Consider the following 20,080-nt stretch of genomic DNA (forward strand, 5'->3'; position numbering starts at 1 on the left):
TTTGCATCTTTGATACTATGCATTTTGGTTGTAGGAATCTTGCTTTGAATATTTTCCATCAGTCTATAATTCACCCTGCTCTAAAAAGTTGAAAGGCTTTGTGCGGAGTCCTAGATTTGGATACATTATATCCTCCATTCTCGTACTGAATCTGTTTGCTGTTATTGTGGAAACAACGGTATGATCTCTATTTTAATAGAACTGGTGCTTTACATTTGCCACCGTGGTGTGGTCAACATATATAGGGTTCATTGCATTGGATTTATTTGATATTTATGAATTAAAGTTCCGCTTTAATATTCTTGTTTGATGCCTTTAGCTGTATGATCTTAGTGCTTATGAATAAACTTGCATTGACTCAATAAGGATGTAATTTCTAGATGCTATTTGTTGTCAAAGTTCATCATTGTGGTGTAAAAATAATTTATTTTTCCATCACTGCATGTTTCAAATGAAATAGAATTCAAATGGTTATAATTATTTTTCTGTCAATTTTATTATCTACATAGTGTGTTAACACGTCTCTGTGAATTTATTATTTTGAGTATGTATATTATTCTTTGTTTTAGGGTTTTATACTGGCAGAATAACCATAGATACTAAAGATAATGAGATAATAATGGGGATGATGATTGCTATGAGTAGTGTTTACATACAGCACATTTGGCACATTGAATGAAGTTACAACAATGATGATAATTTTTATTACTAGAAATAAAAGGTGTGGTAATGAAATAACTAAACATATTCATACATTTGATTGTAAATGAGATAATAATGAGGATGATGATTGCTATGAGTAGTGTTTACATAGGGCACATTTGGCACACTGAATGGAGTTACAACAGTGATGATAATCTTTATTATTAGAAATAAAATATGTTATAATGAAATAACTAAACATATTCATACATTTGATTGTAAGTTGTAACATTAGGAAATATCTTAGTTATTCAATTATTTTTCCTAAAAATGAATAATTTTTAAATTTGAGAGAGAGGTTTTTTTTTTATTTTTTTTTTATTTTTGTAATTGTTATGTGTATATGGAAAGTTTGTATATTTGTAAATATATTAATTTTAGAAATTATTACACCTAGTCACCTACTAAGGAAAAGCTATTACAACCCGTTTAGAGATGAAAGTTATTCCTCTTTTTAAAAAATAGTCATTCATAAAGAATGACTATTCTTTGTAATAAAAACATAACTAAATTACAAAATAGATAAATCATAGGAATAATTATTACATTATAGTGTCTATTACAGTCTACGAAACATACCCATAGTAAGGGGTAAATGTTTAATAATGTACTAAGGTTGACAATAAGAAGTAAATGATGATGATGATGATAATAATAATAATTTGCAAGTTTCTTGGAAAAATTGTACTACATCCTCATAATTCTCCATATTCCTAGGATAGTTGGTGAATTTTTACTTGTTTCTACAAATTAATAAACAAGTTGCAAGCGTCATGACATCAAGTACTGATCATGCCATTTTCAGCTGAAGCATCCTCTAAATTGTACTCCTTTTTTGGCCTAGATTGCAACGAGTTTGCAGCTTGAGTTGCCCATGATTACAGTGCTGGGAAATTCTTTTTCCCATATTTTGTCAGCTGTGGATGTGTCACTATTGAATGATTAAATCCCAGACCCCACAACAATCAAGTCTTAGAAGAGGAATGCTTTTACATGTTAACTAACAAAGGCACCTAGTTAAGTGCTAATTGCACATATGATGTCAGAAATATTCTACCAGTTATTTTTGTCAATTGATTCTGGGTCAACATCCTAAATGATGTTAGTGTTCCAGATTTATTTACCTTAAGAACAGCCATTTCCACTACTCTTTACATGTCATCATTTTCAGTTAGGTTTTAGAATAAGAAAATTGTTCGTATGTCTACCATCTGATACTTGGTCTATTTGGTTTCAAACTATAATACCAATGTCCATTCTTTAGGATGATAGAAAGGCTCCAGCACACTTACTAAAGTGAGAGATGAGGCCATTAATAGGGATATTTTGGCATTAAAAGGAAAGTAATATTTCCCTCTAACATTCTCAGAAAGGAGTGAGAAACCTTTCTAATCAATGTTGAGAGAGAGCCCATTAATATGAATCTTTTGGCATTAAATGAAAAGTAATATTTCCCTCTAACGTTCTCAGAAAATACTGAGGAAGCCTTTCTAATCAATGCTCCATTAATGGAGATACTCTTTGACCTTCTTGCAAGTCAAAACAAAAAATCTGACAGAACCAAGAATCAAATATTTAAATTCATTTCTGGAACACTTTGATTCTCAATGGCACTCCAAACTATTAATAGAGTTGTTTTTGTAATAGAGTTGTGCTTTTGGTTTCTTGATTACTAGATCCAGAACAATTAATTGGCAAGTGGCTCATGTACCTTTGTCCTGACATTTATAAATCATGCTAATGTGGAACGCTTATTTTGTTGCAGCTTGATATAGAAAATAATTCTGCTCAAAAGGTGTGGCAAAAGGTAGAGTTTGTCTTTGGTAAGTGCTTGCTGTGGATCAACTTATCTTCATATGTACATGTGTGAAGTATTGCTAAACTAACAATCTATAGTCTAAACTTCTGAGTTGATGCAAGTCTAGCATTTGCATATCTGTAGATTCAGAAAATTAAGACAACATAGATTTTTCAGCCACTATTCATGGTTGGCTGCTAATATTGTCCATTAAAGGATTTTCATTGTTACAATTAGCTTGACCTTGGTAGTTATGTCAGTGATGAGATATTCAACGGTTGACATGGTCAATTCTGTTCTAATCATCAGCATTGATATTTGGAACCAATATTGATGGCCTTCCTGAATGTTGATACCTTTTTAGGCACAAGCCAAAAGCATAAGTGTATTATATTTGAACGAAGGCTATGCTTAGGGTCTTTTAGATCACATGTGAGGGAAAGTGCAACATATGAATGCTAGATGAGAAACACACTGAAGTATGACAAGCTAGAACTTTGGAACAATAAAATTAAAATAAAGGATAGGAACCTAGGAATCAGCTCCTAGGCTTGCTTGGAGTCAGCACCATGTGAGGAAAAAAACCACTAGGAGTCTGCACCAGACAAAAAACTGAAAGAAACTTTCATTCATCAAAATCGCATCTCCTTGAAAGGAGTACAATAGTTTGCTTATATAGGAATACTAAATCCTAATTCTAATTAGCATAGGAAACCCTACTTATTGAATGATAGAAGTACACTAAGCTTTAAATAAAAATACTAATTAACCTAATTGAGTACTGGGGTCTAAATAAAATAAAATTTTAATTAATATCCAAAAAGAAATAAAACTAAAACAAAATAAATTGTTGCTTGTGGTTCCCGCATCATCAACAACACACACACGCATGCTCAGGCAAAGGAGCATTCTGAATAATAGCTAAACTTATTGATGGCAGTGTTGGCAGTCTCTATTGCTGCTAGACTGACTATTAAACTTATTGATGCATGCTCGCTTAACAGGAAATACTTGATAATCTTGGGTAATAGTCTTTGGTAGTGATGGCAAGTGAAAAAGTAACTACTATACATGTTCTGACTTGGGCAAGAAGTCTGTTTTCTGCTTTGAGAGTTTTCAGTGTTGGTACTCCTTTAGAAATGTTGTACTTATTAACTTGCTCTTTATTACCTGATTGGTCTCATTACTCCAAATTATGTGTGCTATATAGACTAATCTTAGTTTCTGTTTCTGAAATTAATAGGTGGCTTTTTCTTCTTCTTTTTCTTATTTTGTCTTTTTATCCCACAGGATGGATATATATGCTGGAAATGGCTTTAAAAATATATTCATTTGGATTTGAGAATTATTGGAGGGATGGTCAAAACCGCTTTGATTTTATGATCACCTGGATAATAGGTAATCAGATTGGAAAATAACATCCCTTTGTAGTACTATTTATTGTAATTTCTTTACAAATCAATCTTATAGGAATCATAACAATATTGCTAAATTTGATAAATGGAATTGTCTATAGAAACAACTTTTGCTATTGCTAATTGGCCCTTTTGATTATTATATGGAATAAACATCATTCACTTCTTTGGTTTGTGTTATTCTCTGTTCCATTTATATTACTATTGATTGATGATTCTTATGTCTACAGTTATTGGAGAAACCTTGACTTTTGTGGCCCCTCAAGGACTTACTTTCCTTTCCAATGGCGAGTGGTAGGGAATATTTTTCTTAAAAATATTTTTCTTCTTTACATGAGAGTTCGTCATTTTGCCTCTGCATTTGTCCTAGCTCTTTGCTATTGAGTTTTTACATAATATGAAAATCTTAGTCTAGGCATGATGACAATTTTTTGGATGATCTTTACATGACCTCCCCATTGACTTCATCAAATTGCTGTCAATGTAGGATACTTCTTAATGATATTTACAAGTTTCTTATAGGAAAACACCAGTGATCATACCACAGACTTGTGTTTCCTCTGATGTCCACAGAACATTAAGTTGATAAATTTGATACAGGAATTTTATGGTTTATCATAGCTTTTAAAGCACTTCCTCATCTACAATTTTTTCTCCTTTGTTAATGTTAACAGGATTCGCTACCTTCTCCTCATAAGAATGTTAAGATTGATAAGGCTGCTGATGTACGTCAAGCGTTACCGTGCCTTCATTGCCACTTTCATAACCCTTATACCAAGTTTGATGCCATACCTTGGAACCATATTTTGTGTCCTATGTATTTATTGCTCTCTTGGTGTACAGGTAAATTCTTTTCTCTTGCTTGCTTTCAAAGAAAGTAATTGACTAATATAAAGATGCTCTTCTTCTTTCTTCACCAATCTGTGCTTCCCTATTATATTAAATGGAAGTACATGGAATATGTCTAACCTGTACTTATACAATTTTTCTTCAGCATATGTTTGGAAATACTCAAGTTTCTGTTATGTGTCTTCACAGATTTAAAATTTAATATATAGTGTGGAGGGTCAATTTTGTACCTAATTGATTTAGACCTAGTTTCAAATGTTCCATCAGTCACATTTTGAAGGTTGATAATTCTAATCTATAGGTCCTTATCATTTGATACAGCATGTCTTTTAGACATCTGATAAGCTATATCCATGTATAATATTGAATATTTCCCCATTTATGTTACTGTTAAAACATTCTCCAATTTTTTTTCTTCTAATTTTTAGATCTTTGGTGGGATTGTCAATGCTGGAAATGCCAGTTTGGACGGGACTGATCTTTCAGATGATGAGTATCCTATATTCATTAATAAACTATTTTCTAAGGTTTCATTTTATCCAGCCATGGCATAACTGTGATATCTTTCTGTTTTACATTGATAATAAAAGGCTATTATAGGAAAATTCTATTAGATATTAATATTCAATCATTTTGTAAATTGTTTATTGCTTCTGCAAAGATTTAATTGCAACAAATGTCATTTTCCTCAGACAATTTTCCTAACAAAATCAGCTATTTACTTTTCAATTTCAATGACTATCCAAATGGGATGGTGACACTTTTCAATTTACTGGTCATGGGAAACTGGCAAGCATGGATGCAGGTATAACTACTGTTTTATTTATAATTTTTGTTGAATTATATTATCCTGAATGATCATCTTTCTCTACATGGTGAATGATACTGTCTGTTTGGCTATTCTTCTATGATTTATGTCCTCATGGAATGCTTGCTGGGATTTTCCCTTTTTTTTTTTTTCTCTCTCTTTTTTTTTTTTTTGAAATGTGATCATGAGAAGCTAGGCTTTCTTGACTGTACCTCCATGTTGACTGAAGATTTGGGGTTCTTTATGAGGGAGCTGTTAATGGGTTGGCTACTTTGAACCTACCTGAAATACAAATTGGAAATCTGCAAACTACAACCACTAGATCTGTAATGCATTGCAAAGATTGCACGGATCTAGACAATCCATGCATTTTGATCCCACATGAGACCCATGGATTTTATTTAGGCTCCACCTAGTGGATGGTTTGTAGAAACTCCCACATAAGAGAACTGATCTTGTGGGAACCTATCACAACCCAAACTCAATCAAACATTTGGTTCTCATGAGTCACAGAGATGCAACCATATTCTCGGGCACAATTCTGTTCATGCATGTCCTGCCATGATGGGAAAGTGTTGTATTTGACATGAATTCTCTCTCCTTCAAAGTGTTCAAGTTACTTGGTATGATCCATGTCATTGTGTCTGTCCCAGCATCAAGGCTTGAATCCTTTTTTGGTTCAGTAGAGTTACTAGCTTAGCACTAAAGCATTTGTTTTCCACCCTACAGAATATCTGTTCATTTAAAATGTCAGTAAACCGCATGTAGTGCAGACAACTAATATTTGGACTATAGAAGAGGTTCAGGCATATTTAAGTTGTTATCAGCAGTTCTTCGTTAATCCTATGTTATTACTTTTATGGTTCAATTAGTTAAAATTGAACTATAATTGTAACCTACACTTTGTGCCATTCTTTTAATTGCCATTCATCATTTCAGAGCTACAGGGAATTAACAGGAACTGCATGGAGCCTCACTTACTTTGTCAGCTTCTACTTAATAACTGTGTTATTGCTTTTAAATTTGGTAAGTTTTATTAACTTTTGCACCATTTTTTTTCCAACCATGTTGCCTATATGTTTTTTAAAATTAATAAGTTACACAAGCACTTAGTGTGGTCTGAACCCACTATAGGAGAAGGAGGTGCCATTTGAGCTAAAGCTTATTGGCCCTTTCTCCATGTGTTGCAGAAGCAAAATGCCTGCCATTTGATTGTTTTGCAATTTATGAGGTAGAGCAACTTTGTTTCTTGAATAAGATGCTGCAAAAACAGATTTTCAGTAATTGACTAAAACCAACTTGAAATATGTCATTACAATTTTGTTTGCTAAAATTTCACATAGAGAGTGACAGTAATTACCTTTCTGTATGAAGCATTCATGCATAGTAACTTCACAAGGGTCAGCCCATAACAAAGAACAGTTTTGGTTTGGCTAAGTTAGGGGCCCTGATTCCTTCCTAAAGATTTTACCTGTGACTCCAGACAGGGTTGTTGAGAATGACTTACTTTTAACATTTTAAGGATTTTCTTATCGGGAATTTGGAATATGAGAAGCCTTTGCTGCTGTGGCATTGTTGTCTTAATCTTAAGTTTATTTGTTTAGTAAATGAAGAAGCTCTACTTGGAAAAGATGCCCCTTTGCTTAATGTGGGTAATTTTGAGAGAAAGAAACAATTATACATTTTGATGATATTGAGCTCTCGGTTATCGATCTGATATCATTATTTTTTAGGCAGTTGTAGTTTGAATTGGGCTTTAGAAGCATGATCTAATGTAGAGTTTATTTATTCTACTTCTTTTAGGTTGCAATTTTTGTGAATTGTATTGCTTTAGGTTTGCTTTATAATGTCCTGTTGACATGATGTGTTCCTCTTTTCAAAACAATTGTGTATTTATTACCCAAGCAAATGAAGATTAACTTTAGAGTTTGTTTTTCATGTAATTTCAGATTGTAGCTTTTGTATTGGAGGCATTCTTTGCTGAAATGGATCTCGAGTCATCAGAAAATTTTGAAGAACAGGATAAGGTTGGTAGCTGTTCTGCACTTATTATTATAATAGAAAATTAAAGTTATGCAGCCAGGTCCATCTCTTGAAAATGTGAGCATGATGCTATTATATGATTTCCCTTTCACTTAAGAAAATTACATAAATCCTCCTATAATTCTAGGGTGATTTTCAAATTAACTCTTAAGTTTCTCATTCCATCAATATCCACCCTTTAGTTTCAAAATTGTTGCAATCTAGATCTTCATTGAGGTTTGATTAACTAGAGATATTGGAAATTCAAGCAAACTGCACTTGAGAGCTATTTGGGGGCTAAAGGCCTTTCACATGAACGATAAAATGACAGTACAAACTTACAAAATGATGGCATCTTCATTAAATTGTGTTTATTGATTAGGTTTTACATATAAATAAACCGTTTTCTGAATTTTGTTTTGTGCCAAAATACCATCTGCAACTCTCGTGTAGAATATTTATTGCTTAGATAAATTCTAAGTACAACTTATATGGATTTCCATTATTTTTAGTTAACAAATTCAAAGACTTACTAAGAGCACATTGTAACACTTTTAGATTATAGGGTTGACATTAGTGCAATCAAAACTTTTAGGTTTAGTTTGACGCTAATACCAAGCTCTGGGGTTTATTTTGTAATTACTTATAAATATATTTTGAAAATTGTTTGATTATCATATTACTAGGTTGTGAAATCCTATAATTGGTTAAGATGAAGACACAACTCATGAAAAAAAAATATATTGCATCATGATTTGATTTTAGCATCTAACTTGTCATTTTCAGGTTTTCATTAACTATCTGACTAATCATTTTTAAAGGAACATTTTTTTGAAAAGTTACATGGGTTGTAGTCCATACAAGTTCAGGATACCTCCTGATTTGCCTCCTACTGATTTGGATTATTAATCCACTTTTATGGCAACGCTGCAAAGATAATGCAGGCAATTCAAAAGTTTTAAAATTGAAATTGCAATTATTTCCTAAGTTAGGTTGTTTTTGAAAGTTCAAATATGTGTAGAAACACCCTTGAACGTTTAGACCCCCAAATTACAACTTAACCAATTCAAGCAATAGGTCAAACAACTAGTGTGCAGAAAATTAATATAAGCTATAATATGGAATTGGTAAAACTATCTAAGCCAAATTAAAATCACAACCCACAGCAGATAATAAAAAGGCAAAGATAAAGAGGAAGGAAGATGCAAACACAAAGACAACACGCGATGTGTTATCGAAGAGGAAACCGAAGCCCTCGGCGTAAAACCTCTTCGCCACCCTCCAAGCGGTAAACAATCCACTAGAAAATATAGTTGGGATACATGGACAGTAATAGACCCTCCAAGTCTAATCTACCCAGTGCACCTAAGCCCTCCAAGCTTTTTACTCCAACGAGATTGCGCCGAACCTTTTTCTTTTCTAGCTTCCCGGATTCCGCTACTAGACCGTAGCATCAACCAATGAAGATTGGTTCCTTCCTAACTGCTTCCCAGAAATCCAAACAGTTCTCTCACAGTAATGAAAATGGTGAGAACAAGGTTTGGTAAGATCCCTCTCAAGGATTTGACAATGGAGAGGAAGAGAGTTGAGGAATTTGAAGAGACTCTAATGTATAGATTGTGAGTGAATCAATCTTGTTTTTCTTTAGAGTTTCTCTCTGGAAGCTCTCTTACATTTGTGGGTAAAAGGGGTATTTATACTGGAATGGGAGAGGAATGTGAAACGTCAGGATTTACAAAACAGGGATGGCTCGCGGCTTGACTAAGTCGCGAGATCCAGTAGCGAGATAACCATATGGCCAGTTGTCCTGTTTTGTCCTGTAGTACTCCAGCTAGCATGACTGTTCACCTTCCGGCATGCTTGGCACGTGTGCTGCTTTTGGCAGCTTGCAGCCGCGAGTCTCTGTTTTCTTGCACACTCTTGAGCAAACTTCACTTTATCTCACTCACTACCCTTACAACAAACCCACCTAAATACAAGGTTACTAAATGCTGAAATACAAGCAAATTTAGCACGGAATAAAGCCAATTAGATGGTTAAATAAATTCAACCTTACAATTTTGCATGTTGCTCAAATCTTCAATGATGTTAATAGGACCATGTTAGATTATTTATTCAGGCTTCATAAATGATTAAGATGGAAGTTTGCCCACATTGCTCAGCATTGCCGTTCTGAAAGTTACTTGATATCTATATTTTTGCAAAACAAAATTGGCAGAGTAATGGCTTCTTTGCTTTTTATTAGCAATAGATAAATCATTATTGTTATCCACAGAACTTATCACTTCCATTAGAATTAATTTCCTAACTAATCATCTGTTGTTATTAGTAGGAGCCTCTTTTTTTTTTTTTTTACTTTTTTTTACCATCATACATTTAAGCTGCACCAACCCTCAATATTTGAAATGAAATCTTATTGACCATAATTAGAGTTTTTCTTGCTTTGAACTGGTTGTTGTTTGTGGTAGTCTTTCTTTCTTGTCACCATAGTCTCCAATGTTTTTGATCCCCTCACCAGTTTATACTTATAGTTCTATGAAAATATTTAAATCATATAATTATTTTATTACCTTTTCAATCTAGGAAGTACAAGGCAGAAAGGATCGTCGACGATCTGTTGGGTATGTATGGTGAACTAGTTTAAAGATTTGGAAAGCTCTATTTGCATCCTTTTTTGGACGTTAACAGCTACCTTGTCTTGTTCTTTTGGCTTGGTGCAGTACAAAATCACGGAGCCAGAGGGTTGATCTCCTTCTTCATCATATGTTGAGTGCAGAGCTTGATAAAGAGCCCCCCAACCCATAGATTTGCTTCATTCCACTTGTGGTAACTGAACTAGACCTCACAAAATCTTTTTACCAAGATCTGATCACTTTATAAGACTGAAAAGCGACATTTTGTTTTCCCATTGGATTTGCTATTGTGAATTACAAGTTAGAACTTCACAAATTTCTCATTATAACTCTGCTTTTGACAATTTTTTGCTTTCCATTGCAATAGCTAACCTGTTACCATTTTATATCTTTGTGAACTAAAGAGAAAAATTTTGAAGCCGTTTTGCCCTTGCTTTGGGGTATTTAGCCTTTACTCTTTAGTAGTTAGCAAAGCAAAAGAATTTTTTCAAGTGATTCGTCCAAGAAGGAACCATGCAATTGCTTTAAATAGTGAGCAGCAGACACACTCTTTGTTTTTCATGCCATTGGTAACAGGTTCTCCTTTTTGGCAGGCAGCTTAATTTCTGTTAGCCTACACAGCTTATGTTCTTCAAAAGGCCCCCCCTCCCCCCAATTTTTTTTTTTTTTTGGGTACAGAGTTTGATTACAAGAAGTTGTGCAACTACATTTTGTTTTTGTTATAGTTTTATATTGTATTATTGTTTGTACATGTGAGGAAAGTATATTTAGCAGTGGAAGTGATTATTGTTTCAACTTTTGAGGGTAGACTACGCAAAGCCTATAAAGAATAAAGGGGAAAGGAAATTCACATAATGCCATGTGCGGATGCCACAGCATTTTTTGTATGCCTATATTATGCTATCCAGCATCTTAATCTTATTTTATTTTAATGCAAATTATAAAGTGGGCTGTCTTAACTTTTTGGAAAATGGTCCAACTTCTTACATATTCAAAGATGTTGTGCTTGATCCATTATTCACTAACTGAGCTATATAATTTTGGTTTTAAAAATAATTAATGGTTTATTATATCAAGTCAAACCCATGACGAGGGCCTTATAAAGCTTGTAGCTAGCTGGTGCGGTACTATTACCAATTATACGATATTTTGGCTATACGAGAAGAACTGAGCCCACCACTGCTTCATTTGGGTGAGTCGGGATCTCTCTAGGAACTAAGTGCTTGGTGGAGTAAGGGGAGGGCACGGGTTTGAGCTGAGCTGCAGGGGCAGCATATTTAGCATGTAAATCGTTTTTTTTTATTTATAAAAAACTCCTAAATTCTATTTTATATACTTGGCTTCCTTTTCTCTTTTAAATTATTTAAAAGAGGGTGGAGTAGGGGGAGGGCACGGGTTTGAGCTGAGCTGCAGGGGCAGCATATTTAGCATGTAAATCGTTTTTTTATTTATAAAAAACTCCTAAATTCTATTTTATATTCTTGGCTTCCTTTTCTCTTTTAAATTATTTAAAAGAGGATTTTTTTTTTTTTTTTTTTCCTCCAAAAGCTTCTACGAAATGGTTTTTACTTTTTTGTTTTTGTTTTTAGCCACTAGAGGAAACTGACTCCATGAGATTAGAGGCGTTTTTATACTCTATATATATATATATATATATATATATTCAATACAAATTGGAAGGGGCCAACGCATTATTGTCAATTATTAGTAAATTAGTGGAATCCCTTCACGTTCACTACACCACACAAGGCTTGGAGCATCAATTGTTTTAAAAAAAATATAGGTAGATATGAATGTTAGCATCTACTTTTGAAATGAAATGACTCCATTTGTTGAAATTTTCTTTTTTGCATATCCGTATTTTGTAGGACGATTAAGAGAATCTATAGGCACCAACTCCTAGATCTCATGATCTATCAATAAAACATCTTAGTATAACTAGCTAAAAGAATCTACATTATGTTGAACTTTGTCTTAAACTAATAAATCTTGATGCTTCAATAACACTAATTTAACCTATAGTTTTAGGGGAGAGGTTTAGGTTCAGTTTATAGTAGACTTGATGGGATGTTGCCACATGGCACTTCTTGGACACATGGTAGCATCCTATCGGGTCTAGTACACATGACACTAGACCCAAACAAAACCCTAATTTTCTAATTGTTTGCAATTCAAACTCTTAATAGGTCTATTTCTACTAAAAAGAAAAGATAACAATATATATACATAAATATATATATATATATATATATATAACTGTCTAGAAATTTACAATCCCTATATGTGAATGGTGGGTAATACTATATCACTAAAATCATAAAAAGTTTACAAAAAGCCTAAAAAAAATCATCATAGAGTAACACAATTTAATCAAGATGTCATTTTTCTTGTTTAGTACATTTGTGTCGAGTCTTTTAATATAAAAAAAGATTTTGTTAATGAATTCCCTAAGAGTAGTGGTTAAGATACATTCAATGATTTATTAAATAATATTTTTATACATTTTAAAAACAAATAAAGTCAAACTGTACACATTAAAAAAAAAAAAAAAAAAAAAATACACACAACCATAATGAATTTGTGCATGTAAACCAATGAATTATTAATATGTGTATTTTATTTTTTGAAAAGTGTGCGTTACAACTCATATTTAAATATTTAGTAATCTTTAACTTAGACACGAAACCTATATAAAATCTCAAGTAAATTTTACCATCTATTTAACTTATTAATGACTACTCATTATGGGAACAAGTTAAAACAAACTTAGAAAGTCAAGTGATTATATAGTTGAAGTATATAATTGAGAGAGAAAGAGAGTGAGTTATGTGGCTTCATTGAGTGGTACTTCTAATTATTAAATCTCCACCGAAGAGAGCATCTCTTAGTCATCTATCCTTATATAGACCCCCATCCCATCCCATCCCATCCTCATCATAGAACAAGACAAACCTCAGAGAGAGAGAAAGAGAGAGAGAGAGAGAGATGAGGAGCATTAAAGGGGAAGTGGTGCTCAACATCCCTGCTGAGAAGGAATGGGAAATGTACAGAGACAATGAAGTTATCAGCAAAATAAATCCTGAAATGCTTGCCCAAGCTGAATACATCCAAGGAGATGGTAGCCCCGGAAGTTTGAGGCTTTTTAAGCTTGGCCCTGGTGTATATATATATATATATATATATGTCTTTCTCAAGCTTGATTTATATGTCACCCTTTCTAAAAGAACCGAGCGAAGTTGCTCGAGCTCATTAACAAACTAGATTATATATGCAATTTTAGTTCATTTTCTAGTTGAACTAACTTAAAGTTGTTCATGAACTATTTTGATTACCATATTCTTTTTTCATATGTAGTAAAACCACTTCACATAACTATACTAGTAATTAACAAATAAACTATATTTGAAATTATATTAATTGAATTAAGTAAATAAAATGATTTTGTGTATGAATTAAAAAAAAAAATTAGATTCATAGAAAATGAAATAGGTTATTTATATTATTAATAAATTACAAATAATAATTTGATATATATGAATTTACTTGCTAACTTAAAAAATCCAATATCAAGTGTATATATATATATAAAATGTCTATATAAGTATATTTTTATACATTTAAACATATAATTAATGTTGTAATAGAATTTAATCAAGCTTTATATTCATGACTTTATTGATGGATACATTATTAGATTTGAGATTGGATCATGTAATAGTCAAGCTTAAACTTAAACTTAAACTTAAGCTTGACTTGTTTACTAAATTTTTTATTAAAAAAAAAAAAAAAAAACAAGTTATTTCTCAAGTCCATACCTATTCATAACGTATTCGTCCCCAAATGAAAGCTGCTTCAGAACTTGCCTTAAATTCTATGTTTGATTTAATGTTTATATTTTTAAAATTTTCTTAGTAATGAGGAAAAGTAAATTTAAAATATAATCTATCACTTACTAATATTTATATATAGAAAATAAGAAAAAAGTTTGGACTTAAAATATATTTTGAGCCTTATAAGTTTCAATCTCTAATAGAAAGATGACCTGTACAAAATCAATTCAAAAAAAAAAAAAAAAAAAAAAAAAAAAAAAAAAAAAAAAAAAAAAAAAAAAAAAGAGGAATATGAATTTTATCCAAATCATAACTATCGAAAGCTCCTTAACAAGATTATTGCAAGTTTGAATTCAAGTTTAATATCAGAATCACCTTCCACCTTTAACTTAAACTTGAGAACCAAAAAAAAATAAAAAATAAAAACCATTTCATACATGAAAAAAAAAAAAAAAAAAAAAAAGAGTATATAATTTTGTGCACTTACATTGTTATATAAAAAGTGCACTTACATTGTTATATAAAAATGGATGCAAATTCTGATGCAAAAGTGGTGGACGCACGCAGCCATCAGCAACTACGTGAAATAATCAACTGAGAAGATAGAGAAGGTGGAGATGGGGCAGTCCGTGACATACCGTGTGATCGGAGGTGACTTGAGGAGGATGTACGATCCATATAGGGTCACCTTCTCATTCATTCCTGTGGAAGGAAAAGAGAATGAGATGTGTCTCGCTGAATGGAAGGCTGAGTTTGAGCCACTCACTCCAGAAATGCCTCCACCATTGAAGGCAAGAGATGCTGCTCTAGGATTCCTCAAGTGGTTTGAGAAGTTTGAGCTAACCTGCTAGCTACAAATTAGCTTAGCTAGCTAGGTCAATACATGAGCTATATATGGTGAATAAGAATAATAAGATGGGGATGCTGTGTGTGTTTCTTTATATATTGAAGTCAAATTAGGATATATTTATGTACGTCAAAATTTATGAATGTCGATCAGTCAATGACTACTTGGGATTTCACGTACAGTTGTTTAGTTTGTATTTGTGTATACATATATATATATATATATATATCATACAAATAACTATATGAGTTTGTAATTCAAGCTTGACAAACCCAAACAACAAATAGATATTCTATGTTTGGGCTTTTGATAATAATTGAATTGATATCAATTTTTTTTTTTTTTGGGTATCTAAGTGATCATAGTGTAAGAGTGGGGACCCGGGGGTCCTAGAGGTTGATTTTGGATCAAATTTGAAGATACGCATTTTAAATCAAGTATAAAAAATTTCCATTCCAATTAGGCTTACTCAATTATTCCCTCACCAACTTGCCCTACTACCTACAATCCATGTAGACAACTCTCTAATCCCTTTAAATCCCCATTTTAGTGAAGCAAGAATTTTGAATTGGAGAATTTTAAAGGATACTACAAGTTTTACTAAAATAAATAAAATAAAATAAAAATAAAAACTGAAAAACTTACGTGACAATGAACATTATTGTTGCAATTTTAATAACATAATAAATAGATGTTTAATTAATTTTTGTGAATGGTAATTGTAAGGACTCAATTTGTAACAACCCCAAATTGGTTTATTGGGTTCGAAACTCAATTTGTAACAACCCCAAATTGGTTTATTGGGTTCGAACGTTAAAGGCCCAAACAATAAATTTGTAGAGAGTGGGCGAAAAGGCTAGGCCTTAGTCACCGGACAAAGGCTAGTCATGATGTTCATGGTAATTGCACAAGGGTGAACCGTGCTTGCCCAAGAAGATTTTCTCCTCGGCACAGCCTGGGAGGCTCTAGTTCTTGGCCCTCCTCCTCTTTTTTTGGATTGCTTCCTTCTCCTTTTTATACTAGCCTTTACCCTCCTTCCAATGTCCATGTGTAGGTTCAGCTTTCTAGGGCTGATACTTGTCCTATCAGCCCATACCCAAAGTGGTTGGAAGTGGTTGTAAAAACTGAAAAGCATTGCTCTATCAGGCACAGAGTACTTAATTGCATTAATGGTAGTCTTTCCCTTGTCCTTTGTTGCCACACTGTTCAGGGGTCCTTTCCTCATCAATGCGGAGGTGTTTAGCTTTTCCATGCACCGCTCCTATACCGTACTCGCCCTTTTCTTCTAGGAGCGCTTTGGGATGCCGAGGACAGAATCGTCCTCGGCTATATCTAGGCCCTTTGGACTTTCGTTAGATGTCCTCGGCAATATCTCTCCTTGGCTTGGGCCTTGGGCCCTAATGCAAAGTGGACCGGGGTCACAAATTCTCTGGCCCTACAATAGCCCCTCAAAATCCTACTGTCCGATCCCTCAGACAGAGAGGAGGGTTTTGGTGATGTTGGGCTTATGTAATGGCTTGCCCAGCCTTGTCCTTCATCAATGCCGGTGCCTCTTCATTTGCCTGGGACATGCTCCTGGTTATGAGACATTCCTTTAGTTTTACTCACACCGCGTTCCTACCGTTTCGGTCCGCGAGGCGCGTTTTTAATAAGTTTTCTTTACGAGGCGACGCAAATCCAACGGTTGAAGACGGCGTTGGGAGTTGGGCGAGACTTATCTTGTTTGTAGCTTTTCTTGGAGATTTGTACAGATTAAATGCCACCAGGCCTGCCCCCCATATAAGAAGCACGGTGAGGGGTCATTTTCTTTATTTGTAGTCCCTTTAAGCCTTTCAAATCCCTAACCCTCCAATTGTGCCCATAGTCCCCATTACCAGTGTGACTGAGCCCTCGGGGGTGATATTGTCAAGGCCAAGATGAGGATGAAGGGACCACACTCTCTCCAGAAGCATTGGGTTTCCCAGAGACTCAAAATGGCCCAGTCAGGGCAAGGGAGACAAAGACTCAAGACATTTCTTCCCCTTGATAAGGCAGGAAAGGAGCCTCTTCTTCCTTTAGCCAAAATCCCAAGCAGGTGGAGGTCGCATCAGATTTTTGATGCGACAGCATTGAGGTTTCTCATCGTCGGTACCATCTGCTCTCTCTCGAGTGCTGCTAATATGACACTTGCTTGATGGGAGTCAGAGCTGATACGGGGATTAGGCATCCCCACTTCTTCCTCTCTTCCATCATTGGTGCCACCTATGTGCTTCCGCTTCTCCTTCTCTTCCATCACTGGTACCACCCAGGCGTCTCTGCTTCTTCTTCTCTTCCATCACATTTGAAGGATTTATCGTTTCACTGTATCTTTTTCTTTTTGCTTCTGTAGTTAGCTTCTGGTATAGACTTGTTTAAGCCCCTTATTGTACGCTGTACTATTTCTTTATTTAATAAAAGATGACTTTATCCCATTTTAAGTGTTCTTTCTTTTCTGTAGTAATTATTTTGTGAATGGATGTGCTGGTGTCCTTTTCTTTTAAACAATACTTAGGGCCGAAACCCTTGTTAACAAAGAGCTATCACTTTGAACTTATTAAAACTAACGGGCACAATAATACCGACTTGAATTAGGTTAACCAAATAAGACTAACCGAGATAACAGCTGAATGCTCTATATTGCATATGGGGTGATCATCCGAGGATGGGTAACCTAAAATGAACTACCCGAGAGAGTCACCAAGCACTAGGGTGCTTTGCCATGTTCCTGACAACATTCATAGCCCTAACCTTTTTTGGCATCCAGTCTGAGGACCGAGATATGACTGTACCGGGTCTAAACACTCGGTTGCGTTAGTTTCCTTAGAGCTGGGGATTCGAGGACAGCGCGGGATTTCCATTCTGTCTGGGACTTAAGCCATTTTCTAGTGACTAGTTTCCCCAAAGGTTTGAGTCCGAGGACCATGCAAAACCTTGGTTCTGTCCAAAACTTATATTTTTTTGAAGTAGTTGGTTTCCCCATAGGTTTGAGTCCGAAGACCATGCAAGACCTTGGTTCTGTCCAAAACTTATTTTTTTTTTTGAAGTAGTTGGTTTTCCCATAAGTTTGAGTCCGAGGACCATGCAAGACCTTGGTTCTGTCCAAAACTTATATTTTTTTTGAAGTAGTTGGTTTCCCCATAGGTTTGAGTCCGAAGACCATGCAAGACCTTGGTTCTGTCCAAAACTTATATTTTTTTGAAGTAGTTAGTTTCCCTAAAGGTTTGAGTCCGAGGACTATGCAAGACCTTGGTTCTGTCCAAAACTTATATTTTTTGAAGTAGTTGGTTTCCCCATAGGTTTGAGTCTGAGAACCATGCAAGACCTTGGTTCTGTCCAAAACTTATATTTTTTTGAAGTAGTTGGTTTTCCCATAGGTTTGAGTCCGAGGACCATGCAAGACCTTGGTTCTGTCCAAAACTTATATTTTTTTGAATTAGTTGGTTTTCCCATAAGTTTGAGTTCGAGGACCACGCAAGACCTTGGTTCTGTCCAAAACTTATTTTTTTTTTTTGAAGTAGTTGGTTTCCCCATAGGTTTGAGTCCAAGGATCATGCAAGACCTTGGTTCTGTCTAAAACTTATACTTTTTGAAGTAGTTGGTTTCCCCATAGGTTTGAGTCCGAGGACCATGCAAGACCTTGGTTCTGTCCAAAACTTATATTTTTTTGAAGTAGTTGGTTTCCCCATAGGTTTGAGTCCGAGAACCATGCAAGACTTTGGTTCTGTCCAAAACCTATATTTTTTGAAGTAGTTGGTTTCCCCTTAGGTTTGAGTCTAAGGACCATGCAAGACCTTAGTTCTGTCCAAAACTTATATTTTTTTTGAAGTAGTTGGTTTCCCCATAGGTTTGAGTCCGAGGACTATGCAAGACCTTGGTTCTGTCCAAAACTGGTAGGAATTCAGTGAATTGGGCTACTGGACCCGCGAGGATTAGCCCTTTGACAGAGATGTGTGGGGCATAAACTTGATGTTGGAAGACCCTAGAACTGCCCGCGCCACTGGCACTTCAAAGTGCAACCTTGAGTGGGAGCTGAGTTAAGACGACAACCCCACGCTGCTGGAAATGACGGAGGAGCTTTCACAAACCCTTGTTGGACAGGAGCTTGGTCCTACCATGACTAACCGCCGCCTGTGCCAACGCACAAGCCATCCCCACAAACGACGCCAATTGTAAGGACTCAATTTGTAACGACCCCAAATTGGTTTATTGGGTTCAAACGTTAAAGGGCCAAACAATAAATTTGTAGAGAGTGGGCGAAAAGGCTAGACCTTGGTCATCGAACAGAGGCTAGTCATGATGTTCATGGTAATTGCACAAGGGTGAACCGCGCTTGCCCAAGAAGATTTTCTCCTCGGCACAGCCTGGGAGGCTCTAGTTCTTGGCCCTCCTCCTCTTTTTTTGGATTACTTTCTTCTCCTTTTTATACTAGCCTTTACCCTCCTTCTAACGTCCACGTGTAGGTTCAGTTTTCTAGGGCTGATACTTGTCCTATCAGCCCATACCCAAAGTGGTTGGGAGTGGTTGTAAAAGCTAAAAAGCATTGCTATGTCAGGCGCAGAGTACTTAATTGCAGTAATGGTAGCCTTTCCCTTGTCCTTTGTCGCCACACTGTTCAGGGGTCCTTTCCTCATCAATGCGGAGGTGTTTAGCTTTTCCATGCACCACTCCTATACCGTACTCGTCCTTTCTTCTAGGAGCGCTTTGGGATGCCGAGGACAGAATCGTCCTCGGCTATATCTAGGCCTTTTGGACTTTCGTTAAATGTCCTCAGCAATGTCTCTCCTCGGCTTGGGCCTTGGGCCCTAATGCAAAGTGGGCCGGGGTCACAAATTCTCTAACCCCACAGTAACATATCAATTTATAAAATTTATAAAGTAAAATTTGTAGCATATCTTGCATTACTCAATCAAATCTGTTTGGTCCAAGAGGTAGGGGTCACATGTATTGAAGTTGCTTGAGTAATTATTCCAAGAACAATACGCCATTCTTGCACATAATATTGGATCCCAATAATAAAATCTATGATAGTATATATGAGAGGAAGAGGATTCAAAAAAAAAAAAAAAAAAAAGATATGAGAGGAAGAAGCATTAATCCTAAAATATTGAAAATTTGTTCAAGTTTATTTAATCTAAGTGTATATGTATTTGAAGTGGAG

At 34.9% G+C, this 20,080-nt stretch overlaps 2 protein-coding genes and 1 long non-coding RNA gene across 8 annotated transcripts in view; 2 read left to right on the forward strand and 1 right to left on the reverse strand.

The window, feature by feature from the left end:
* Window positions 1-11,082, forward strand: part of LOC126695538 (two pore calcium channel protein 1A-like) — a 189,160-nt gene extending 178,078 nt beyond the window's left edge. For 2 of the 6 annotated variants that reach the window (XM_050392335.1, XM_050392333.1), the window contains exons 13-23: window positions 35-178; window positions 2,468-2,525; window positions 3,791-3,898; window positions 4,146-4,209; window positions 4,590-4,758; window positions 5,193-5,257; window positions 5,479-5,569; window positions 6,512-6,598; window positions 7,522-7,599; window positions 10,178-10,215; window positions 10,315-10,613. In XM_050392335.1, the coding sequence (XP_050248292.1) occupies window positions 35-178; window positions 2,468-2,525; window positions 3,791-3,898; window positions 4,146-4,209; window positions 4,590-4,758; window positions 5,193-5,257; window positions 5,479-5,569; window positions 6,512-6,598; window positions 7,522-7,599; window positions 10,178-10,215; window positions 10,315-10,399 (987 nt within the window). In that variant the 3' untranslated portion in view covers window positions 10,400-10,613. The other 4 variants (XM_050392334.1, XM_050392336.1, XM_050392338.1 and 1 more) reach the window with 4 other exon arrangements.
* Window positions 10,393-20,080, reverse strand: part of LOC126695543 (uncharacterized) — a 71,469-nt gene continuing 61,781 nt past the window's right edge. The window contains exon 2 of the long non-coding RNA XR_007646048.1: window positions 10,393-10,599. This is a non-coding gene — a long non-coding RNA (uncharacterized LOC126695543). The remainder of the gene's footprint in view (window positions 10,600-20,080) is intronic.
* The window catches only part of LOC126695542 (uncharacterized), a 72,219-nt gene continuing 65,227 nt past the window's right edge, over window positions 13,089-20,080 (forward strand). Inside the window, exon 1 of the mRNA XM_050392348.1 lies at window positions 13,089-13,384. Coding sequence (XP_050248305.1) covers window positions 13,213-13,384 — 172 coding nt within the window. The 5' untranslated portion in view covers window positions 13,089-13,212. The remainder of the gene's footprint in view (window positions 13,385-20,080) is intronic.

This window comes from Quercus robur, chromosome 8, assembly GCF_932294415.1.
Source record: "Quercus robur chromosome 8, dhQueRobu3.1, whole genome shotgun sequence".
Classification (NCBI taxonomy): Eukaryota; Viridiplantae; Streptophyta; class Magnoliopsida; order Fagales; family Fagaceae; genus Quercus; species Quercus robur.